Source organism: Alexandromys fortis, unplaced genomic scaffold, assembly GCF_014885135.2.
Source record: "Alexandromys fortis isolate MF-2015 unplaced genomic scaffold, M_Fortis_MF-2015_v1.1 scaffold_347, whole genome shotgun sequence".
Classification (NCBI taxonomy): domain Eukaryota; kingdom Metazoa; phylum Chordata; class Mammalia; order Rodentia; family Cricetidae; genus Alexandromys; species Alexandromys fortis.
The window spans coordinates 621,438-648,041 of record NW_026068236.1 but is presented as its reverse complement, the minus strand read 5'-3'; the positions used below and the strand labels follow the sequence as shown (position 1 = coordinate 648,041).

General features: G+C 39.7%; 2 gene segments (V, D, J or C); both read left to right on the top strand.

Annotated features, from left to right (window-relative positions):
- The first annotated feature begins 8,045 nt into the window (after positions 1-8,045).
- Positions 8,046-8,630, top strand: LOC126493886 (T-cell receptor alpha chain V region CTL-F3-like). The segment is given in 2 exon segments: positions 8,046-8,162; positions 8,278-8,630. Coding segments are annotated over 2 exon segments (405 nt in total).
- Positions 8,631-16,424: 7,794 nt separating this feature from the next.
- On the top strand, positions 16,425-17,097 carry LOC126493873 (T cell receptor alpha variable 22-like). The segment is given in 2 exon segments: positions 16,425-16,533; positions 16,712-17,097. Coding segments are annotated over 2 exon segments (438 nt in total).
- Positions 17,098-26,604: the final 9,507 nt, after the last annotated feature.

Genomic DNA, 26,604 nt, shown 5'->3' with positions numbered 1-26,604 from the left:
CCTTGAACTCATAGAGATCTGCCTATATCTGACTTCTGAGTATTGGTTAATGTATTTCAGATAGGCATTCTTCATATCTTTCAAAGACTACAGAATATGGCATTTAAAATATTTTAATAGCTTAAGGCTTTTTATGACAATGAGACATGTCTGCTCCTGGCAGCACCAAGCTACTTCAAGAGGAAGATGGGCATCGAAGAGGCTCCTTATGGAGTTGGTTAGCTATTTGGGCATGAAACTTCTTTTGCCTGGACTGTTGCATAAACTGGACACAGAGAACCCGCAGAGAGAGGACTACTGAACATGCCTAAATGTGAGATGATGTTTCAGGGTTCCTGATTCATGAAAGAGTCTGCGAGACATTCTGCAGGACACAGAAGACAGTGAATGAACTGCCTTTGAAATTTCCTGCCTCATGTAAATGTCTGCCAGATACTTTGGGCCTTTAGGCCAAAGATGGATGCCCCAATGGTACAAAAGAACTTTGGGTGACTGTACAGGCAGCAAGATATCTCTATCATCTCTAGAGTTTTGGAAGTTGCTTATTTCTTGTTTACTTAGGTAGTATTATATCCTTCTGGAGTATTTGATGGAGTTGAAGAATAGATAGATAGTTATTGTTTTCCTTAGTTATGATAAAAGGTAAAGTAGATATAAATATTGTAACTGTAATTCTTGCTTGATAACTGTTTTGTTATATGTAATTTTACTATGTTAAAGTTAAAGCCTTTCTTTTTATTTAAAAAGAAAAAGGGGAAATGATGGAGGAGAGTCATCTGTCTATGTGTTAATTTCATTGGTTAATAAAGAGACTACCTTGGCCTTTGATAGGACTGATAAATAGGTAGGTGGAGTAAACAGAACAGAATGCTGGGAAGAAGGGAAGTGAGGTCAGACACTATGGAGCCAGCCACCAGGTCAGACATGCTGCATCTTTCCCAGTAAGCCACCACTTCGTGGTGTCACACAGAGTATTAGAAATGGGTTAAGCAAGATGTGAGAATTAGCCAAGAAGAGGCTAGAGCTAATGGGCCAAGCAGTGTTTAAACGACTACAATTTGTGTGTTGTTATTTCGCAGCATAAGATAGCTGGGCGGCTGGGAGCTGGGTGGCAGGAACGCAGCCCGCTGCTCCCACTACAACTGCTTCCTTAAGAAAACACAGCATCCCGGCCTTAACTATGCAGTTTGTGTCTGCACCTTTAAACACATTTAGTAGTGGCATTTCAAATGCATTTTAATAAGTTAAGACTGCCTGAAGATCTGAGAGTAAAACAGTCCCACTGGTCAGCTTTACAGACCAGGTTATGGTAACACACCTTTAATCCCAGTGGTGCATGCATTGATCCCCAACTCTAGAGAAGAAAATAATACAGGGTGAGATGGCTCTCATTCTGAGATTCCTGAAGGTAGGATCATCATTTAAGACTAAAGTCAAGGTAAAAGACAGTCACTGGCTATTTTGCTTTTTGTATCTTCAGGTTGAACACTAATTTCTGACCCTGAGTTTTTATTAATCATGCTGCACATTTACTTTTTTATTGTTCTTTCTCTTCACTATTAATTAAAAAAGCCATCAATTGCCTAGTAAGGCCTGGATGTTGTGTTTCCTTAAGTAAGCAGGCAAGCAAGTAAGTCAGTAAGTAAATAAATGGATAGACAATTGATAGATAGATGATAGATGATCGATAAATGATATGTCTACAGTGTCTATTAGCTTATCATATCAACACAGCAGAGTACCTGAGGTAGTCCTGCTTCCTTAAGTGGGAATTGCAGAATTGCTTGTTCATATCCTCATAATCAGAAAGTAGAGCTGGAGCCAGGAGTAGAGCATCAATAACTTCAAAGACCCACATGCCCTGGTATATACATTTACCACTATGCCCCAAACTTCTCACTTCTCACTTTTCTTATGACTGAATAACTTGACATCCAAACATATCACTTTAATACATAGTATTCTGCCTTTGACACTTGTAGTAATATCCTAATAACAAAGCCATTTACTCCAATGTCAAATATCACCATAGTTGAACATTCTTCGCATATTCTTAAAAGATCCAAAGTTCCTTCTGAGATTTAATGAAACTTATTAACTCTGAGTCCTTTCATTCTGTAATAACAAAGCCTAGTAGTGTCAGACAATAGAGCCTCAAAATTTTTTTCTAAACACCTGGACAGTGTTTAGAAACTTTCATGAGCACCTGCATGACTCCTCTGCTCCCAGCAGCTGTAAGCATTAGACTTTGATATCAAGCTCTACATGAACTCTGTTCCTGATGGACTCTAACCAGGTGCAATGTTCTTAGTTCCTGTAAGCATGGGGGTTTCTTTTAGCTTTTTTTTTTTTTTTTTGCTTTTAGCTTTTAATGGATGTGTATCATCCTCACGGTTCAAAAATCTGTATCTCTATATACCTGAGGACTGGGACAAGGAAAGCTTTGCTGTGCTTTGGCCCCAGAGAGCTAGTAAAGTTGAGCTGTGTCTTGTTTGCTCACAGGCATCTTCCATCTTTCCTTATTCTTTTACTCTAAGCAGCGACAACAATGCCCGATGGGAGAAAATACAACATGAAATTCAAGCAAAAGCTCTATTACTCACTAGTTATGTCCAATATTTTCACTCCTCTTCTTCCCAAATCTATTCTTTCTCTTCTTTTTTAACTCTTCCTCTTTCTTTAACTTTCCTATTTCTCCTTCTTCTTTCTAACTATATAGAAAAATAGCTCCTCTAGGTTGGAACTGCGTGATTTCCTGGGTCTCTACCCATTCTGCTTAGCAACAATCATCACAAAGTGTATAAAATACAGAGGTAATTTATATCAATAATAGCCATCCATTCCAAAATAGAAGGTACCCTTAATAAGAATTAGGAAGTCAAAATGACAATGGAATAAGTATTTGTGAAGCTGCTAAGTATTTAAGACCAACTCTTTATTTGGAGCAACTCTTGACATAGGAGAAAAATATGTCATTCTGAGAAGACATCAACTTCCTTAAAGTCATATATGTTGTTTATATAATGAAATTGACACCAGATAAAGTGTTTTTCTCTGGATTAGATTCCAATACAGACCATTAGGCAAGAAATTTATGGAAAAACAACCAAATCTGACTTGTTAGCTTATGTTTCTCATTGTTTACCAGAAAAGCAAATGTGTTTTGAATTAAGTTCTAAAACTGCACACATTTCACGCTGATTTAACAATATAATAGATGAAATCTATTCATGTAATACTAATTCAGATTTGACTTGTAGAATTATATACTACTCATACTAATCATTTAGAAAATTACTTTTCAATGTTTCATATTTCAAATTAAATGGCAAATATTAAAAACAAAATACATGTCAAAGCCAGTTCACTTTCAAACAGAACTTCTGACTTCTGATCCAGATGGTAAATATACCCACTTGTATCAAACAAAGCTAACTTGTTACTAAGATTTAAATTTTAATTATGTGTATGTGCCCATGGCTAGAGGTGCCTGTGGAAGACAGAGGAGATGGAACAAAGGCATTTGTGAGCTGTCCAATGTGAGATCTAACTCAGGTCCTCTTCAGTAGCAGGATGTGCTTTATCTCCTTAGCACTCTCTTAAGCCCACAAAGCCAGCTTTTAATATCACATCTGAGATTTTAGTTAAGACAGATAACTCAATATGCCAAGAACTTGAATTAAACAAAAATTAAAATTTCTTGTTTTTAAGAAATATTAAAAACTTTGTGATATGTGTGTGTGTGTGTGGTGTGTATGGATGTATAAGTGAGAGGAGTTTGTGTATGTGTGTGGATAAGGGGGAACTGTGATAGACTTCCTAATTTTTGTTAATAAGTATTTGGTCACAGTGAAGAGGAAGGAACCTGTTCAACATCTCAGTATGATGGGCAAACACATTAAATATTCATAAACAAAAATGACTGGACTTTACTATTTTTTCAGATTTTGACACTTTTGATGGACTGTCATTGATAGTGAGAAGGTAATGCATTTGTGTAACATATCGTATTACACAAGAAAAAAAAAACAGCAGTTAAGAATAACTTACCTGCCCCACCAAGTACATATAGATAATATTCAGTCTATGATCATCAGCTTGCTGTTCCTCAGTGTGCTCTTATTTAAGACAGTTTACAAATGTACACTTCCTAAGGAGCAGTTACTTTTATACATTTTTACATTATTGCTGTATTCTGAGTTCTATGCTTGAACGTTACTGCCTAGCCTGCTGTGTACCACCTCCAGATCAGACTCTCAGTGAATCACACATAGTTTTCTGATTCATTGTTTTATTGGCTTCCCAGCTTTTAGTGTCTCATCCTAATAATCTATGTCATACCCTGAAGAATAACATATCCTCATATGAAGAATAACATCAACAATATCTGTGTTTGCATGGTACCCTTTTTTGGCTCTTTTGCCTATGCAACTAAAACTAAATCTCTTTATAGGCCTCTCAATGCCTCTACCATTTATATTTGCCTTTCTGTTTCTTCCCGTTAAGTCTATGCCAAAAAAAAAAAGTTTAGAAAATACACTTTAGTATGAGCAGATTTGCCTTTATTCCTCCTTTCTTCTTGTTGACATAATTTGAATGCTTTACTCTATCTTATTTCTTCCCCAGAATGCCTCTTAATAATGTTTTTTTTTCTTTAGTATCACTGTTTGGGCCTGGAGAGACTTTAGGGGTTAAGCACATGCATGGTTCTTGGAGAAAACACGCACCCTTCAGTTCCCAGCACCCCTGTGTCAGCGCACACACAACATACTCTTTGTCCTGTTCCAGGGGATTCAGTGCCCTCCTCTGGCATTTGAAGGCAATGTAAGCACATGATACACAATCATGCTTTCAGGAAGAAAGCAACCATTACATATAAAATATAAGAAATCAATCTTTTATAGAATAATCCCAGGTCATTCTAGTTAATGTCTATTTCTTCCCTCGTTTGGGAAGCACTGCCACTTAATCACCAACTCTGAGAAATAACCAATGGGTAAAAAGAACTTTCAATAGTGCCACTAAATTCACAAAATACTTTCTTATTTATTTCCCATTTATTCTTCATATTAACTTTGTGAACAAAACAAAATCCTGGAAATACTCATGCTTAGTAAATAAGTAAACTGTTCTTCTGAATAGGGGAGCTAATAGACATGTTTTCAGAAATGCTGAGCATGCTTTTAGACACACTCTAGTTTACACAGGCTCTCTGCAGTCAAAGACATGTGTATAATTGGATGTTAGATCTTCTCCAGAGGATGCATTCTTTCAGGAATGTGTTTACCTGAGATGTTTTTCACAATGGCAGACAAAGCACTTAGAGTTTTCTGAGGAGCTGAGTTTTTCTTAAAAGTTTCCGCATGCAGCTCAAAGACCAGCAAACTTATATACCTGCTCTGGGGAACTTTTTGGAAATGTCAAAGAGTTGAAAAAAAAAAACACTTGACAATCTCCAAAATATTTATCTTTATGGAATAGAAAAGCCAACAGATCAGAAGCAGGTTTATAACCTGGGCAGTCTTATTTTTCCTCCATATTCTGGATCCTAATAGCAAAAGGACCCAAATCACAATTAAGTAAAATCTAAACTCTCCAAAGTCAGAAAATTAATTCATAAGCATTTTAACATGCAAGCAAAATGGGTGAAAGATTTCTTTGGAAACTCGGATTAAAGCAATTTATTTGATACATGATTTTCTTTGCACCAGTGGTAGACAATACTAAATATCTGTGAGACAGATAAATGATGTATACCAGAAGATGGAGAACACAGAGAGAAGTTTCCAGGTGTCTCAGCCTGAAGGGAAGAGCATCCTCATATTCTGAACACCCTTCATTCCAACTGTCTGTGCATCAGACATATGAGGATAGGGTCAAACATCTACATGGAGGATCAACAGGAAGATGTGGGGTGTAAAATAAATCTAAGCACTGGGAATCTGATATTCAACCAACTTTACTCATCATGAAAATGCATCAGTTTTCCATTTCCTGGTTGATCTCTTCTTCCAAATGCCTGGGTCAAGATGGTTGGAGCAAAGACTTGGAGTAGCAGTCATGGGAATTATCTGCTTTCCATTCTCTTGAAAGCAACTTTTCCTGATCTGAGCATTTACCACAGAGCCTTACACATTGCATGTGACTCTATATGACACAAGAACAAATGTCTGAGTCTAGGGGTTTCTGATTACAGCCATCACTATAAGGGTATCAACATGATTCATTTACAAAAACTGTCACACACCTGTGAGTGCTTGTGGTCTAGACTAAATTCAGTAGGCACCCAGTAGCCTACTTTTATTTATTAAAAGTGTATGGACACTGAAACCTGTTTGCAAACCTTGTTTTATCCCCAATCATCCATTGCTCCAAGTTCCCCCCATCCTCCCCTTCTCACTTTTCTCTCCCCATCTCCCCTTACCCCCATCCCACCCCACCCCCAAGATCCCAATTTTTTGCTCAGCAATCTTGTCTATTTCCCATAGCTAGGATAATAACTATATGTTTTTCTTTGGGTTCACCATCTTATTTAGCTTCTTTAGGATCACAAATTATAGACTCAGTGACCTATATTTATGGCTAGAAACCAATTATGAGTGAGTACATCCGATGATCCTCTTTTTGGGTCTGGGTTACCTCACTCAGGATAGTGTTTTCTATTTCCATCCATTTACATGCAAAATTCAAGAAGTCATTGTTTTTTATGGCAGAGTAGTACTCTAATGTGTATATATTCCACACTTTCTTCATCCATTCTTCCATTGAGGGACATCTAGGTTGTTTCCAGGTTCTGGCGATTTCAAATAATGCTGCTATGAACATAGTTGAACAAATGCCAGGGAATCACATAACTTAATTAAGGGAACCACCTTAGGGTTGGTAAGAGACATAAACCTAGAGTGGCTCCTAGGTGTCCAGAGCAATGTCCCCAGTTAGTTCCTTGGGCAGCTAAGGATAGGGAACCTGGAATGACCCTATCCTATAGCCATACTGATGAATATCTTGCATATCACCATAGAACCTTCATCTAGCGATGGATGGAGATAGAGACAGAGATCCACACTGGAGCATCGGACTAAGCTCCCGAAGTCCCAATGAGGAGCAGAAGGAGGGAGAACATGAGCAAGGATGTCAGGACCACGAGAGGTGCACCCATCCACCGAGACAGTGGGACTGATCTATTGGGAGCTCACCAAGGCCAGTTGGACTGTGAATGAAAAAGCATGGGATATAACCGGACTCTCTGAACATGGCGGACAATGAGGGCTGATGAGAAGCCAAGGACAATGGCATGGGGTTTTGTTCCTACTTCATGTTCTGGCTTTGTGGGAACCTAGCCAGTTTGGATGTTCACCTTACTAGACCTGAATGGAGGGGAGAAGACCATGGACTTTCCACAGGGCAGGGAACCCTGACTGCTCTTCGGACTGGAGAGGGAGGGGGAGAAGAGTGGGGAGAGGGGGAGAAGGGCAGGAGGAGGGGAGGGAAATGGGAGGCTGGGAGGAAGCAGGAATTTTTTCAATAAAAAAAATAAAAAATTAAATAAAAGAGAATATAAAAAAATCTGTTTGCAAACCTTGTGCTGATTGAAATGTGGGTGGCACAAAACTGGGTTGGTAAGGAAGAGTGTATGTATCTAAAAGAAGTAGAGGGAGCAAGTAAGTATAAACAAATATTTCACAAAACATTCCCAAAAAACAATAGAACAAGGAAATGTAGATAAATTTTATCAGAAGTGTGTGCATGTGTATGTATGTATGTGTATTCTTTATGTACACTCATTACCCTACATACCCAGGATACATATAGCTCAGTAACATTGGTGATTTCAGACATCCACTAGAGACTTGAGACCTGTCTCCTTTGGGTGAGGCTTCAAGTTTATTGACTAAGTGTTGTATAGACATTTGTGTGCAGTTTGAAGGGAAATCAGCAGAGGGTGCTGTCTCTTCAGCTGTGGTTAATGTCTGCACCTATGTGGTGGCTTCACATGATAGACTGTCATTGTGCAGAAGATCTTTTTTTATGAGTGAGGAGTTTCAATGAGGTTCTGAAGAGGCTTGCCTGTGAGTTTGGTGAAGTCAAGAACCAAGTGTCACTGGCTTCTATGAACATGCTTCCTGACATCTGCTCAGTTCTGCTGCTCCTCTTAATGCTCAGTAAGTTACATTTGTCTAATCAATGATGATGTCGTTTTCTTACAACTATGGAAGTCTCTGCTATTGCCTTCACATAGAGAAGTCATTTCTTCTTCTTTTTTTTTTTTATTTTCAGAGAGGAGCAATGGGGACTCCGTGACCCAGACAGAAGGTCTTGTTACTTCTACAGAAGGGTTGCCTGTGAAGCTGAGCTGCACCTATGAGACTACTTATGGAAGTCCTTCCCTTTTCTGGTATGTGCAATATCCGAAGAAAGGGCCTCAGCTACTCCTGTGGACTGCCACAGACAACAAGAGGACAGAGCACCAAGGGTTCCACGCCACTCTCCATAAGAGCAACAGCTCCTTCCACCTGCAGAAGTCCTCAGTGCAGCTGTCAGACTCTGCCCTGTACTACTGTGCTGTGAATGACACAGTGAGGGGGACTGCAGGGGAAGCTGCACACAAACCAACGGTACAGAAGGGCTGAGGGCTGGTCTCGTGAGGGAGAGCTTTATGCTTTGTCTACATGGGTTTTACCCAGCTCATGAAAAACAGTAACAGATCTCAGGTCATATCCCTAGAAAACTAGGAATTTTGGGATATTCTGACAGAATAGGGTGGAAGTCATTGCCAGAGACAACATGAGTTTTGATCCCCTTAATACTGCTCTCTCCTGAAGTGGAGGATCTCACACAGAGAACATCTCCAGGAAAACTCAGACATGAGATTTATAGCTACCAAGATGTCTTACAAAATTTAGTGATTTAAATTCTCTGTCAATCTTCTTTTTTTACCCTACAAATTTATGACCGAATAAAAACATTAAACTCTAGTATTTAAAATCTGCTCAATCTCAGCCCAGACATTATTTAAATTTTTCCTCTCTTTGGTCCATGTTATAGAGAGTTCAGTCTAATGTCTAGGCTCAGTTTTTGTTCTTTTCTTGTGAATGGAAACCATAAAACAGACATTATAGAAGAAAACATTTAATTGGGGATTTGATTATAGTTTCAGTGTGTGAGCCATGATGATCACTGTGGCAAGCATAGTAGCAGTCAGTCAGTCATCTCTCTGGAGTAGTAGCTAAGAGCTTACATCAGATAACAAAAAAGAGAGAGAGAGAGAGAGAGAGAGAGAGAGAGAGAGAGAGAGAGAGAGAGAGAGAGAGAGAGAGAGAGAGACTGGGCCTAGGGGCCTAGCTTGGACTTTGAGATTCCAAAGCCACCACCAGTGACACACCTCCTGTGACAAGGCTACACCTACTGTTCTGTACTAGACAGTCCACCAACTCAGAATCAAACATCCAGATAGATGAGCTTATGGGGCCTTTCTCATTGAATCCTTCACACTCTCCAGTAGCAATCAATGAGTTAATCTGCTAAGCAAGCACAACTGCTGGAACTCTCAAGATAATGACCAAAAGGCAGCTCCTTCTCTTTTCTATACACCATGTAGGAGGCAGCCTGATTCTGAAAGACTCTTGAAAAGTCCTTTCCCCTTCATGTCCACTCTCACAGGCCATTGCACTTTGCTTAAATCCTGAGCACATGGTGCAGTCACTCACCTGGGATTAGTTAGGTTCTCTGATAATTCTTCTGCAATGGAAGAAAGGAAGCCAAATTTTGATCCATCTCAATTCTGGAAACAAAATACTGGTTTAAAGAAAATTCTCTACTACTCATATTTATCTCTCTGAGGAGGAAGAAAGATCTGAAATCAAAGGCCATTGTGACCCTCAAGAAAGATTCATGTTTGTGCTCACAAAAAAACAGCAAATTAGTATCTGCTCTCTTACTGTTTAGGATGCAAAATTAAATGTCAAACAGCATTTTTAAATTCAAAAACTACTTAAATGGTACAGCATAGATAGAATCTCTCATAAGAGTGCTTGTCAAACCTGGAATGAATGCCAAGTGCAATAAAAAAAAAAACCACCAGTGCCAGGCATGGGGACACACCCTTCAAGTTCTTAGTTGGGGGCTTCCAGAGTTTCCTCCAATTGAAACAGGCTAATGCCATTGTTGATCATTGCCCTCACAGAATTTGAAGGAGAGATCTATTTCTAAGGATGCCACATATTTCACACATAGGACTTGTTGAAAGTTATCTAGAATTGCCCTGAAAGCTCGTCCCTAAAGAAGAGTTCTCATAATATATGAAGATATAATGTAAGAAACCAAGGAGAAAAGCAATAAATAGTCCTTCATGTTATTTAAAGACTATGAACCAAAATAATGCCCACCAGGGCTAGATGTTCAAAAGGGTGCAATAAGAGCACTTTTATCTTTGGGGAAACTAACATATGCCTTACTGAATTCAAGGCTGCTCAGTAGCAATGAATTCAGGTAAACACTGCAAACATAGTTAACTACCCATGACTGGAGAGGACATAGACCCTAGAAAAGAACTCAGTACAGACACTTTCCTAAATTTCTGCAGCTTCTAACTATATCCTAAATACTTATAATTATACACTGCTGGAGTTCATTCCAGAACATCAGAGAAACTGGAGAGGAAGTGTGGAGTAGTAGTTAAACATAAAGAGAAGACTTATCTGGGGGTGCAAAACTTCATTTACCTCTCTTAGTTTTTTTCTTAACAATTTTATACCACCGAAGGCAAAAATATTCATGCAGGAAGAAAATCACATCACAAACAGAAGTTGTGTTTTTTTCCAGAATCAAATTAAAAATTTTACACAGGAAGAAATCACATTATGATCAAAAGTTATATGCTTTATTAGGAACTCACATGTAATTAAATATTTCTTTTGTATCAATTTTCAAACCATACTTCTTCACCCCAAAGCAATGATTATTTTAGTATTGACTAACTAAGTTTAAGTAAATCAAGTATATTCAGTCAGTCCCTTTATATTGGCCTGCAGCTGTTTGTGGTTATAGCGTAGCAGATTTTTATCTTTATTTTGCTCTATAGAACCTTAATCATGTAATTTAGCTAACCATTTATATTACAAACAGTAGGGTAATTTAATTTCCTTTCATAACTTCATTTTCTCAAAGTGCACACTGAAACCTGAGATTAATTCTGTAAGCTACATGACCAAGGAACTCAGACCTAACCTTGGATGTAGGGACATCACTGCCTTCTTTAATCATCAGACTGTTTGTCCACAGGCAGAATCCATATGTCTGTAATGCATGAGACTTCTTTGTTTTCATTAGCCACTATCAAATCTCTCTACTTCAAAGCACTATAAAAGTATTTTCATTGTGACATGCAAGTAAATTTCCCAGTAAGGAGTGGAACTCTCCATAAAACAATCACATTATAAGGGATACAGTGGAATTCTCCCACTCAAAAGTCATACCGTGCCAAATTTAGTAAGTATGCCATAGCAGCAAGCAAAAGAATGGGCAGCAGAAGTAAGTGGCGTTAGAGAGACACTGGGGACTTCACCTCCCCAGAGTACATCACATACATCATCCTAGCTATGCTCACTGCTGCTCTGTTCCCCATAAGTTTCTATTCCAACTGCAGCTCCTCCAACATGGTCCTCACAAAGACACACAGATAAGTGTAGTTCTAACCCCTGACGAAAGAAGTTCCAATTTGAAGCAGAGAGTGACTACCACAGTCACAGACAACTGATCAAAAAGCAGATAATAAACATTGTGGAGTCTCTAGCCCCCGTTAATACATCTACTATGCATATGCTACCCCAAAGGCACGGGGAACACCTCAGAAATGTAGCAGGAGGGGGACTGTAAGAACAGGAGGACCAGGACTCCAACTGAGAGAACATGAGGGAGAAAACTTATCCATTGCTGATGTGCGTGCAAATGGGCATAAAAATATGGAAATCAGTATGGAGTTTCCTCTGGATGTTGACCATAGATCCACCACATGATCTAGCTGTGCCAGTCCTGAGGAATTAACCAAAGGATTCTGTATCTTTCCACAGAGACACTTGCTCTTCCAAGTGCATTGCTGCTCTATTCACAATCACTGGGAATTGGAAACAGTCTAGATGTGCATCAACTGATGAGTGAATTGTGAAAATGTGGCACATTTACACAGTGGGGCATTCTTCACCTGATAAGAGAAATGAAATTTTGATCAAATTTCAGGTAAATGAAAACAGTCCTCTTGAGCAAGGTAACCCAGACCGAAAAAAACAAGCGGAGTATTATCTCAAGTAGGTGAATTCTACTTTTAATATGTGTGCTTCGTTTGGAATATCCATAGATGTTAGGTATCAATAAGAGGTTGTGAGGGAGGAGGAGATCTGCAAAGGAAGTGGGGAAAAATCTATAAAAGGTCAAATGAATTCGGTATAATTAATAGGGGAGTGGATGAGAGTATTGGGTAAAGGGAGGAATGTGAGGGCAGAATAACTAACACTAAAGTGTAGCAAGATTAATAAAAACTGAGGTTGGATCAGAAGGTCAGAAAAGCAAAATGGCCAGCCACTGGCTCTTACCTCTACCTCAGTCTAAAATGGCAATACTGCCTCCAGGATTCCTCACAATGAGACTGTGAGAGAGAGCTGTCTCTTCCCATCTTATATTCCTCCGTGGGGCTGGGATTAAAAGTGTGTACCACTGCTGTCCAGTTTCTATGGCAAACTAGTGTGTTCACTGGGATTAAAAGTGTGTGTCACTACTTATTGGTATGCTAGACTGACCAGTGTAGCTCTTTTACTCTTTGATCTTAAGTGTTTATTTATTAAAATACAAGTAAAATATCATTATACTAAAGACATTTTGAACAAAACAGTATAAGAAGTCTGTTATAGAAATTTCCTGGCATACACACTCCAACCAATGTGGAGCCTAGCAATAACCTGTGAATAGAACACACTTAGAAGGCAGTTTGACATGGACCAGTTAGCAAAGTAACAGCATGATGAAAAGTCCTAGAATTCACAGTAACAAGTCAGCAAAGATGGGCGAGTTCACTGCCTCTGTGGACTTGTTATTTCTCAGTTATCCTCTAGAGCGCACTCCTTTCTAAAAAGTAAATGGCGTATTTATAGATTAGAATAAACCCACAGAAACCTTCCTCCACCCATACCCTGCCATGTCTCCCTCCCCTTACATCCCTCATGGTCCGTTGATGCTATGCTTCCTGTTTTCTACTACCCTATGTCTTCCTCTTAAGCTCTTTCACTTGCCCTAATGGTCTGGTTCTAGTTTCCTGGCTTCTGCAGGGGAAAGAGGGTTACATAGAGTGTTCTGGGAGGAGGTGTAGGTGGAGTAGAGTGATGGTAGATTCGATCTGAATACATTATGGTCATGTATGAAATTACTAAACAGTCATTTTTTAAACCTCTTCCAGTGCTGCAGCAGAACATGCTTTATGCAGATGCCAGAGACAGGCAAAGGAAAGACAGTCAGTGTCTCTTTTCACTGTCTCTCCAATGCCCCCAGGATGAAGGTATCTAAACTTCCTTAAGCTCAGAGCAACCCCTGTCTACCTCTCTTACTCTTCAGGTTGTATTTGCTTCCTGGGATTCTCCAGGAAGGTGTGAACTGCTTCCTGCTCACCTTGGTGACCTTGCTCTGTATCTGGAGGCTCAGAGTAGCCCTACTGCCCACTGTCACTCTGCTTTAGGCCCTAATCAGTAGAAATCAGTAGAAATCAGTAGAAAGAATACTTCTGTTTCCCTATGAACATGGTCTCTCCTTTTGCCTGAGATTTCCACACAGCACTGATGCTGCAGGAGGATGCTCAGTTGGTGTCCCAGTCTGATGCCTGCATCTGTGCATCTGCAGCTTCTGCTCTGTACCTGGGGGGGGGGGCTGCTACTCATCTGCTGTCCCTCAGAGTCCTTTTCTTCATGTGCAACACCCTCACCTGGATCTCCAGAACCTTCTAAACTCACACCAGAAAACCAGCTTGTCTCAGGCATGCGGGGGGGGGGGGGGGGGGTCAGACTGAGTGCAGGAAGAATGAAAACTCTGTTTACTTGCGGATCCCTGACAATGGGTCTCAGGGAGCTGGGCGTTTCTCTGCCCTGAGTCACAAGTGCAGAGCTGGACACAAACCACCCGAGACTTGCAGAATAAGAGACCAGGGTCACTGCCTCAGGCATTTTCAAGAAGTTGGTATGTCCTGTAAATCAACAGTACAAAGAAAGTGCAATCTTGAGAAATGCTTCGTGTGTGTGGTATAGATTTCAGTTGCCATTTATTTTTTCATTTTGGAAAAAAAGATCTGTGTTCTTCCTTCAAAATTTCAATTTCAACATTCTGTAAAATTTTGACCTAGTAATTAAATATCCTTCACAGTGTTGTGTTACCTGAGTCAAATTCTACCAAATTATCCTACAGTATTGGAAGTCACTAACTGGTCTAATACTGTTAGAGTCAATGGTGGGCTGAGATAGCATAAGGTTGGTTGTGTTTTGTGGGATATTAGATTGCACTGTGTGAAGAGGTGTTCCTTCCTTGCCTGTCTAAGACACCTTCTGATTGGTTTAATAAAGATCTGTATGGACAATAGCTTAGGAGGATATAGGCAAGACTTCCAGGTAAAGATAGGAACTCTGGGAAGAATCTGGAGCAGATTAGCCAGTGAGAAGCAGAGAGATTTGGACATACAATATGGGTGAGGTAATGAGGTATATGGCAGAATTTAGGTTAATATAAATGGGTTAATTAAAGTTTTAAGGGTTAGTGGGAATAAGCTTAAGATAAGGCCAAGCTTTCAAACTTAATAAGAAATGTATGTTTCATTGGGTGCTGGCGGTTCAAATAAAGCAAGGCTATTGCTGTAAGTCAATGGATCATTTTTCATAACTAGTCTCATTTCTGAAGCAGTTATCTTTATGGTGAAAATTTTGAAATGCATTCTTCTATTTTTATGAACTCGAGTGCATTGTCCCCTGCAGTCTCCATGTGCAACAGCACAGCAGTTGTCGCCGAGGATGCAGCACTCCTGCATTAGCTTCCCCAGTCCACTTCCTTCCTATGTGGTCACATTTTTAAACTACATTTAGAACAAACCATGACTCTGCAGGAGTTTTCCAATTGTTAAAATGCATTCCAGAACTATGAAACCATTACATTACACTGTCATGTTCCTGTTTTATTTTTGTTGTTGTTTGTTTTCCTTTTTCCTATTGCAGTCATTTCACTTCAGTTATTTCACAGGAGAAGATTGTTTTCAATGTGTATGATAGTGGCTCTGAGGAGCTGGAGAGATGGCTCAGTGGTTAAGAGCATTGCCTGCTCTTCCAAAGGTCCTGAGTTCAATTCCCAGCAACCACATGGTGGCTCACAACCATTTGTAATGAGGTCTGATGCCCTCTTCTGGCCTGAAGACATACAGACAGAGTATTGTATACATAATAAATAGATAGATAGATAGATAGATAGATAGATAGATAGATAGATAGATAGATAGATAGATAGTGGGTCTGTGTAAATGTCTGGTACATTTAGACAGGTTCTGGGGAGAACAGAAGAGGGAATTAGGTCCCCAGGAGTTGGAGTTAGAGGCAGCTGTGAGCCACCTGAAATAGATGCTGTGGAGGGAACTAAGGCCTCCTGGAAGGACAAGGACCCTTATCTGCTGCGCCATCTCTCAGGCCCCAGTAAACAGTCTTTAGTCAGAACATGCATCTGTTTCCTGAGGTGAACCATTAGCTGTTACTTCTTTTAGTGTGCCAGGTTTTCTTACAGCTGAGGCTTGTTCCTCTTGGGAGGGCTGGTCCTCTCTTCCTTCCAGGACCCCTAACTGCATACAACACCAGAGTTTTCTCAAAATGCTCCCACTCTATTGTAGACGGAGACTGCTTGTTCATTTCCCGACTGTACAGACCAGAACAATGACATGTAGATGATATGAATTACAACACTGTTTGGCCAATATCTTAGGCATAATTTTAACCAACTCTTACATCTTATGTTAACCCATTTATATTAATCTCTGCATTATCACTGTGCTATGGCCTACTGGTAAGGTTCTGTCTGTGGTATGGTGTCTTTCTCCTTTAGCAGCTCCATGGCATCTCGCTGACTTCACTTATTTTCTCTCCTTATCACTGTTTGCATTTTCTGCCTGGCTTTACTCTCTAAAGCCATTAACCAAAACAGCCTCTTTAATAACCAATGGTCACAAAACATATTCATAGCATACAGAGGGGAATCCACATCACCCTGTGCTCCACCCAGACTCTCACCCAGCCAGGTCTGGTTTGGGAGGAGCTTCAGGTTTCATAAGCTGGGAGGGAACTCAGCAGCATCTGGTCTGGCAGGGTTACTCGGTGGAGCTGACTGGTTCCAGGAGGAGGGACACTTCAACAGCCATGCTGCCACCACAGCCCAGGGGTTGGTTACTTGCTTCTGTCTCCAGCAGTCAGACAAACACCATGAAGAGGCTGCTGTGCTCTCTGCTAGGGCTGCTGTGCACCCGGGTTTGCTGTGAGTGTGGCTGTTCATATTCAGGGGACAGAGAGGATGCTGTTCGGCAGATGGAGGGTGGGGAAGCAGTTCAGGAGTTCTGCAGATCTCATACCTTCTCAGAGGGCATGGGGAGTGTTCAGGGTTCTGTGGATGCTCAATGACTCTCATCTGTGTCTCTTTCTCGGTTTCTGATCAGGGGTGAAAGGGCAACAAGTGAAGCAGAGTCCTGAGTCCTTGGTTCTGCAGGAGGGAGAGAATGCAGAGCTGCAGTGCAACTTTTCCATCTCTGCAACCCAAATGCAGTGGTTTCACCAAAGTCCTGGGGGACACCTCATCAGCCTGATTTACAATCCTTCGGGAACAAAGCAGAGTGGAAGACTGACGTCCACAACAGTCATCCAGGAACGCCGCAGCTCTTTGTACATTTCCTCCTGCCAGACCACAGACTCAGGCACTTATTTCTGTGCTGTGGATCCACAGTGCTCCCCACACACCTGCAGCCAGTACACAAACCTTCAGCTGAGTGGGTGTGGCCCAAGAAGAACAACTGCCTTTTTTAGTATCCCTTTTCAGTATAGGTAGAGTTGTAACCTCAGGTAGGGTTTTGGCTTCAAAGGTTCAGAACTTCGGTTTTATCGTCAATTCTCAGTATATACTCCTACCTGAAGCACGGATGTTCATCTTAGAACTAACAGGGAAGTTAATGGGAGGGCAAAATCAATGTGATTATTTAAGTCTCAGTGTGATGAACCCACAATGGATAAAGAGAAAAGGAAATGAAAGGCAAGGGCAGGCTTCCAGGTGAACAGGGTTAGGGGTAGTGAAGAGAACACACGGCAGAAACAGCAAGAACATCATGCCATGAAAGATACAGAATTTACAATAACTGTATAATCTAGTTTCTTTTATGTTGCTGTGATAACACTCTCTGAGAAAAAGCAACTTAGAAGGTCCAGAGATTTATTTAGCCACTTCCAAGCCATAATCCATCTTTGGTGGTAATCAAGGCAGGAACTCAAAAAGGAGATTCAAATATAAATCATTAGAAATTCTGTTGCCGACTCACTCATAGACTCTTAATTAAGAAGTTTCCTTACATGACCCAGGAATACTTTTCCACAGAATGGTGACACCCAACAGTTATACAGTATCCATTCAATATATAAATTTTAAAAAGTTGGTGGAGTTTTAATGTTAATTTATTGAATATAGAAGAATTTTGGGAATATTGAAAGATTTGATTTTCTAAATCATTATTTAGAATTACCCTTTCATATATTTAACTATGCTCATCACTGCTTTGAAGTTTTCTAGAAGGAGATCTGAATGTCATTAAAAAACAAGAGAACAAAGACTATGAGGAACTACTCCACATATTTCATGTTCAAATAGCTTTAAATAGAATATCTGAAAACCTCTTAAAACTCAAAAAAAGAGAATGAGTGACTCATCCTAAATGAATCTAGTGAGCAGACCATGTGCAAAGGAATGTGTATGTGGTAATGAAAAAATGATTAGAATGGAGTTAGAGATTGTGTTGGGTTAGTAATTAGTGGTTGTAGGTTCCTCTCCAAGATCCATGGGTTTTCTAGCAGATGGAGGCCACTGTAGAAAACACAGCAATCAAGGTATGGTTCCTATGGCTATGTCTACAATATAATTCTTGCACATACAGTCCAGGAAATACTGAAGAAGAGGAAGAAGAAAGATGATAATAACTAAAGGGTCAAGAATTTGCTGTAAATTCTATCTCCTAAGAATGTGAAAAGCTACACACATGAAGAGTCATCAACATGACTCTCTAAACATGAGCTGAAAAAGAACAACAATGACATGTTAAGGTTCATGTGGAAAGAGCACAAAGCATCAATCCTAGCTCATGAGCTACTGTCAGCTAGGGAATTCTGATAGTTGGAGACATAGTTTTTCCCAGAGAAGATTATATCAACTGGTTGTCCAATACAGACGAGTCAGTCTTGAAACAATACTTACAATCAACAATGTACAACTGAGCAGTGGCACTTACATATTTAAGAAAAAATATGTTTATATATACATGTGTAGCAACAATTAAAGAAAGAAGTGGTCATAAAGATGCAATCGAATATGGAGGGAATTATAGAAAATTTAGAAGGATGGCATGATATGATTATAATATCAAAAATTAAAGAAATGATAAAAAATAAGTGAAAGAAAAATAAAGTTTTTGTTTAATTATTACCATGTGAACAATCAGTCTCTGTAAGGGGACAATCAAATAAAAATCAAATGAAATCCAGACATTTTGTTATTATATAACAATAACATTCTAATATTAAAATAAAAATAAGTTTTATTATAAATAGCAAGCATTATAATCTTATTTTGTCTTATGAATGACTCTTCTCATTCTCCAAAATGAAGTAGTTTTAGGCACAATAGAAAGATATGGAGTCATGAAGATTCATAGTGAAAAGACTGGAAAGGGAAGGAGAGAAAATGAAGTTATAGCTGACCTCAACATAGACACAATTACCTTCCATCTCAAAAATATTGCACAAGAGAAAGATTCCATGCCTTTTTTTCTTCAAAGGGTGGGCTTCTAAGCTCAGGTAACTGTTGAGTGTGAAGACCTTATTTGTCCACAGTGGGGCAGTACTGCTTCAGCGAAGGTGATGGTGAGACTCTTCCACACACTCTTTGATAAACTCTTTGTTCAAATAAGTGAATTATCTCCTTTGTTGCCTAAGTTTCATTACAGAACAAATGCATGTATATCGATTGCTTTGGGGTGGGTTACTCAGTCTAGGGGTTGTAACCCACCCTGCAATCAGTTATTCCAGGGTCTCGAAGGGGCGCTACCTGGAAGGGAATGAGCTAGGACAAAAGAATGAGGCTAAGCAGATTTGTCAAAGCCCCATTTATTAGGATCATGGTTGCTGTTTATATAGCCCCTGAATGAGGGCTTAGGGGGTAGGGAAACGAGATTCTTGCTGCGTGTTCCAGGTCACGTGGTTCAGGTTCTTCACGTAGGCCAGGAGGTTACATTCAGACAGGTAGGCCAAGAAGTTACGAGTTGCCACACCTGGTTCCCTGGATAGCTGGAATGTGAGGTGCGTTCCACTAACAGATAACAGTTAATTGGGTGTGGGACAGGTTCTGTCAATAGAACAATTCTTAACATAATTATGGGTGTGGGGTTCCCTGCAGACTCCCCAGGGTGATGGTTCCTGTAATGATTTTTAGGGGGGAAATGGCTCGTGACACATGTATCTGTCTAGCCATTTATCTGATTCACATATGTTTATATATACTGGGCTCATAGGGTTGACAAATAGGAATTTTTAAAAATTACAACACTGCTTGCCCAATCATTTAAGCATATTGCTCGCTAGCTCTTATATCTTAACTTAACACATTCCTATTATTTTATATTTTACCACAAGGCTCGTGGTTTACTGGTAAGGTTTCCTAGGCATCTGTTTCCATGGGCGACTACATGGCATCTCCCTTACTCTGCCTTCTTTCCTCCATCTGCTTGGAATTCCTACTCTGCCCTATTCTGTGCTGCCATAGGCCCTCAACAGATTCTTTTTTAACCAATGGTAATAAAACACATTACAGCATACAGAGGGGAATCCTACATCAGGATCTCATGTTATATTTTTTTCTTTTTTTATTGTTTTTTATTGATCTCCCCATTTTTCTCTGCTCCCCTCCCTGCCTCTCTCCTCCTATTCAACCCTCTCCCAAGGTCACATAGGAATTTACAAGTGACATACTATCCTTGAAAGCCCGGGGCACATTAACTTCTCTAATGTACATTTCTGTGGTTGTCAGCAACACTTGGCTCAGTATCCAGTCACACTGATATAACTTGTGCCTAGGATTACGTTAAGTGTTCTGTCCACTTTTACTCATATTATGGCATTGAAACCAGTTAAATCTTTTCCTCCATTTGGATAGTCTCTGACTCTAGCAGGAAGTGGTTTTTTCATTCTTTCCTTCATTATCTTGTCTATATACACAGCTGACATTGGGAGGTTTCAGTTTTCTGTTCTTGAGTGCTGATTTGCAGAGTGAAGATTAGAGCAGCGTGTGTCAGGAAAGACACCCAAGCACTGCCCACACAACAGGCAGGTAGGGCCTCAGCAAATACATAAAACTTCCTCATCTTGTTTAACTTTTTCAGTTTTCAATCATTTGATATTTTGAATATTTTAAATATTGTATTCAATATCAAATGAAAATTTCAGAAACAAGCAGCCCATTCATTTTAAAGCACCTGTTTGCTTCCTGGTAGTATGAGAAATCCCACCAGTAATTGTGAGCATCATTGTCTAGCATCTCACTGCTGTCCTCGCCACTGGTCTGTTCTCACTGAGCAGCCATCTGTGTCCTCAGAATGACTCTTCAGGCATCAGAGTGCGGTGTGGTCCTGTCATAAAGATATGCAAAAGAAAAGGCAATGTACAGCATGATTAATATGAACTCAGAAACAGATATTGGAGTTCAACCTGAATGTCAGAAAAACAAAACAGCCAGCTCCAGGAATCTCAGAATGAGACTGCATGCAATCACTGCCTCTTTCCATCTTATTAAAGACGTGCACCATTACCATCCAGTTTCTGTGGAAAACTAGTGTGGCTACTGCGATTAAAGGTGTGTGTCTGTTTTGTAAGGCTGACCAGCATGGCTGTTTTACTCTCTGATCTTCAGGCAAGCTTATTTATTAAAATACACATGAATCATCACTAAACATATGCTTCATTTTAGTGAAATGGTTAAAGCTTTTCAGAGGTACATATATATGCACAGGAGAAAATATAGTATGTGGGTCTGAAATATGATTAATAAAGACTCAGGGGCAGATATTGTGGTTCAACCCGAAGACCTGAAAAGCAAATCAGCCAACCACTTGCTCTTACATTGACCTTAGTCTGAAATGGCAATTGTGCCTCCGGGAATCTCAGAATGAGACTGTTCCTGAGAGCTGTCTCCTCCTCCCTTTCTAAGACTGGGATTAAAGATGTGTACCACTGGGATTAAAGGCATTCACTGCCTGGTTTCTATGAAAACTAGTGTGGCTAGTAGGGTTAAAGATGTGTTTTACCACTGCCTGACTGTAAGGCTGACTAGTGTGGTTGTTTTACTTTCCTAATTCCCAGGCAATCTTTATTTATTAAAATACAATTGAAATACCACGACATGTTTCAGCACTGTTTGTGATTTAATGCTGAAGGAAATGTATTCTCCATAGAATATAAATGTTGTATAGGTTGGATAGTTGTCTGTCTGAAGGGAGTAAAGGAAACAGAGAAGATACCAAAATACGAAAAAACAAACAAAAACCTAGGATTCTTTTTTTTATTTTTTTCAGATAGAATTTTTTTTTTTTTCTGTTCTTTTTCTTGTTCTCTCTCTCTCTCTCTCTCTCTCTCTCTCTCTCTCTCTCTCTCTCTCTCTCTCTCTCTCTCTCTCCTTGTTTTGAGAGAGTTTCAGGTATCCAGACTTATGTCAGACTTGTTGCGTAACTAAAATGTCCTTGCATTTCTGATTGTCCTACCTCTATCTTTTAAGTGCTAGAAATACAATTGTGTGCACCATGGACAATTTATACATGCTGGCAGCCAATCAAGGATCTTGAAGGTGAACTCAACTGACTAAACTACATCCTCAGTCCTTTCTGAAGACTTCGTGGAACATGGACCATTGCCTGCTGACGGCTGTAATTGGGCCTATGATGATGTCTCATATACAACAACACCCTTTCTGAGCTGTAGCATCCCTACAGTTTTTTAACTCCTATTATTTACAGCACAGAGACTCTGCTTTAGCAGATGTTGTTTTATTTATTCTCCACATCCACTCGATGCCTTGTATCAATCATATAAAATACTGATTTTAGTATTTGTATTTCATCTATGAAACTACGTATGAGTAAGATACTTAATCCTTTTTCAAATTTCAAGATGAGAGCAGTCAAAATGCTGCAGTCTCAAAAGTATACATCCTGTGCAGGCTGCAGAATGATTTCCACTCTTTCTTACTCACATGAAGATCAAAGACTTTCCAGAGTAGATCATTCTATTAAATTCAATTTTTCCACAGGTATATTTTTAGACACATTTAGTTGACCTGGTCTTCATTTTATAAGGACATAATGAAATTTCAGTTAATTAAAATCAATTATTTGTAAGGTCATGTAAATCATGGAAATAGGAACAATTACAGTAAAATTTAAGATTTCTTAAGTGGATGGAGTATATATTATCTATGCTTCATTTGTTCATGACCTTATCTCATAATGGGATTGTATATCCATTGTGTGCCTTGATATATCTTAGTAATATTTGCAAGAAAACCCAAAGGCCCTGGGCCTGAACAGATGGCTCTGTGGTCAAGCGTACTTGTTGTATTCTTGCTCATCTTGCCTGTCCATCCAAGCTAGGATTTTGTTTGACTTAACATTGCAGAGGCCTTGTGATAACTACAATAAAACTGCAGCTTCATATGTGCAGCTGCCATGCTGAGTCCAGAAGATACCATTTCCTTGTAGTTATTCACCACTGCTGAATCCAATACTCTCTCTGCTTTTCCTTCCCCACTGATCCCTGAACCTTGGTAGGAGACATCAGCTATGTTATATAAATATCCTATTAAGGCTGACCGTTCCACTGGCTCTTATTCTCTGCACATTGGCTGATTTGAGGCACAGTGTTAGTCATCAACTACTGTGGTTATTTTCTCTAATAAGGATTGAGATTTCCATTAATCTATGTGTAAAATGTTGTCTTTAGGAGTTGGATGCATACTATGTCCATTTATTAGAGAACTAGTAGTAAGTTCTCTCCTAGGACATATGACATGTCTAGCCAGAGATTCTCAACTTTATAATGGTGCCAGGTATGGATTTCATCTTAATGGAGTATTGTCAGAGAGTTATTGGTTACTACCAAGGTGTTTCTGCAACTACTGCAAAGGCGGCTGTGGGCATGTCTTTCTAAACCAGTTATTATTGTAGCTCACAGTGTTCACAGCTGCGTGAGACAGATGATTGCATGCATAGCACATTCCAGCAATATGAAAGCCATGTAGTAGGAAGGAAGTGTCTGTGTCAGTACTAGCTTACTTTGTGTATGTTTTATGATGCAAGTATGTGATATCTTCAGCAATAGGAGCTTAGTACAAATTCTGGTGGGCAACCAAAAGCATTTATAATGTCCTATAATTTTTGGTAGGTGTATCTGTGGGACTACACTAGCCAATAACAGTGGGTATTCTGGTTATTTTTTGTCAAATTGATGCAAACTAGACATACTCAGGAAGAGATAACCCCAGTTGAGAATTTTCCCCCTCAGAATGGTGTGTGAGAATGTTATAGGAGGATTTCCTTTATGTTTGATGAGAGAGAACAAAGCCTATTTTGGGGCAATGGCATCCCTGGGCAGGTGGTCCTTGGCTGTATTAGAAATCAAGTTGAGTAGTCCACGGACTGTGAGCCATTAATAGGTGTTCCTCCATTTTTTTCTGCTTCAGTTCCTGCCTGACTTCTCTCAGTGATGGATGGTAACCTGGTAAGATGTAAAAACCCCTTTCTTTCCAAAGTTGTTTTTAGTCAGAGTTTTATCACAGCAGCAGATAATAAGTTAAACAAAACTTGATATTAGGACCATGAGAGTGTTGTTGTAATGAACCTGACAATGTTGCCTTTGGGGAAGTTTGTGAAAGTGTTTTTGGAGCTTTGGGGTAGAAAAGACCATTGGGTGCTCAGAATTTAGTTAGCTCCTCTCAAAGGTCAGAACATAAGAATGTTATGAGAGGGACAGACAATGGGGTTTGGCTGTGAAGCTTAAGAGAGTAGCAAAAACTGTTATCAAGATGGCTAGTGACATGTTTTGAATTAAGAATCTGTGGAAATGAAACTTCTGTTTTATTGGGACACTTGATCCTGATTAGTTGGGGCATAAGAATCAGCTTTAATGAATAAGGGACTAGTTTAACTGGGGCAAACCTTTTGGGAATTATCTCCCAAGGTCCAACACACAGAAGCTGTTGTCTTGGAGATCAGGGTTTCACTTTAATCTAGAAACCCAACTAGGCAACGTGTAAAAGTCCCTCGCAGTGACATAGTTTTGGCAGAGTAGAAATTGTTGGGCTGAAGGGTACATAGGAAGAAACTGAAGCTAGGTAGCATGAATTTGCTTTGTCTGTTTTAAGTGTGTCCTGATTCTTACCTCTTGGAATAAGAAGTTTGGGTGTGGTATCACTTGCCCTTAATCCCAGCACTTGGGAGGCAGAGGTAGCCTCCCAAATGAGTTCCAGGCCAGCCTGGATTGAGCAAGTTCTAGGACAGCCAGGGCTACACGGAGAAACCCTGTCTTGGAAAACCAAATAATCAGAACCTGGAAACAACCTAAATGCCCTTCAAACAAAGAATGGATAACAAAAATGTGGTACATTTACACAATGGAGTATTACACAGCATAGAAAAATAACGACGTCGTGAAATTTGCAGGCAAATGGAAGGAGCTAAAAAAAACATATTAGTGAGGTAACCCAGACCCAGAAATATAAATATCCTATGTACTCACTCACAAGTAGCTTTTAGACATTAAACAACGAGAGCCAGCCTATAATTCACAATTCCAGAGAATCTAGACAATAATGAGGACCCTAAGAGAGATAAACATGAGTCTAATTTACATGGGAGGTAGAAAAGAACAAGATCTCCTGAGTAAATTGGGGGCATCGGAGAGGGTTAAAGGGAGGGGGAGAGAGTAAGGGGGAAAGCAGAGAAAAATGTATAGTTCAATAAAACTAATTTAAAAAAGACAACTTCATTCTAGAAACAAAGGTGTCCAAGACAAAGGGCATGTTCTATGACTGCTTTCTCTTCATATATGTCAACAAGATAATGATTTCTTCTAAAAATAAAAAAACAAATGATATATATATATATATACACACACATATACATATGAAGTTTATAACTATTTTGAATTTTACAGAAATTTACAGAAGACATTACTTATGTTAAAAAAGACTTTTAGCTGGCAGGTGGTGGCACACACCCAGCATCCTGGAAGCAAAGTAAGGCAAATCCCTGTGAGTTTGAGGCCAGCCTGATACACAGTGATGGTTCCAAAACAGCTAGAGCTATTACACAGAGAAAACCCGAGTCCTCTGCAAGGTGTGGTGGAGTCAAATGCAGGTTGGAAACAGAGAACAAGGACAGTACCATGAAAATGTTCTCTTACTAAGATGGGGATGTTACCAGGGGGGATTGAAATCCGGGAAAGAAAGGACAATGAAGATGTCTTAACTGATTCACAGGTCTGTGCATTACCCAAAGAGACAATGTTCATAGGCATTCACAGTTGACAGCAAGGAAATGGACTAGAAGCAGGGGGTGCTGGCAGCATCCACAGGAAGGTGTTGGGGAATACATTTTCAGGGGTGTTGCTTTTGTTCATGCTGCATTTGTTAACACTGTGATGCTGTGATTATTTACCTGTCTAAAACACCTGATGGTCATAATAAATACATGAATGGCCAATAGCAAGCTCAGAGCAAGGATAGGCAGGGCTGACAGGCAGAGAGTATAAACAGAAGGAGAAATCTCCCAGGAGGAGAATGAGGAACAATGAGATATCAAGGAGAGAAGAAGGCTAGGGGAAAGTCATGCAGCCAACCACAGAAAAGAAGGAAAGTAAAATATACAGAAGGAAGAGAACGGTAAAGGCTCAGAGGAAAGTGGTAGATGGGATAATCTACATTAAGAAAAGTTGACAAGAAACAAGCCAAGCTAAGGCCGGGCATTCATAACTAAGAACAATCCTCTGTGTGTCATTGATTTGGGAGCTGGGTGGTAGGCCCCACAAAAAGCCAAAAGAGTAAAACATCACACAACAGACAGAAGAAAGATGGTTTTATTGAAATGTTTGGTTATTCTATCAGTAATTAAGTTAGATGCTGTGGAGTGAGAGGAATGCATGGTGCCATCTTCAAAACCAAATGACTTCCAAGACCTTTCCTAAGAGTATCTATGTGAATTTGTGATTCCAGGCCAACTTCTCTGGAAGAAAAGATGTATGTATGTGTGTATAT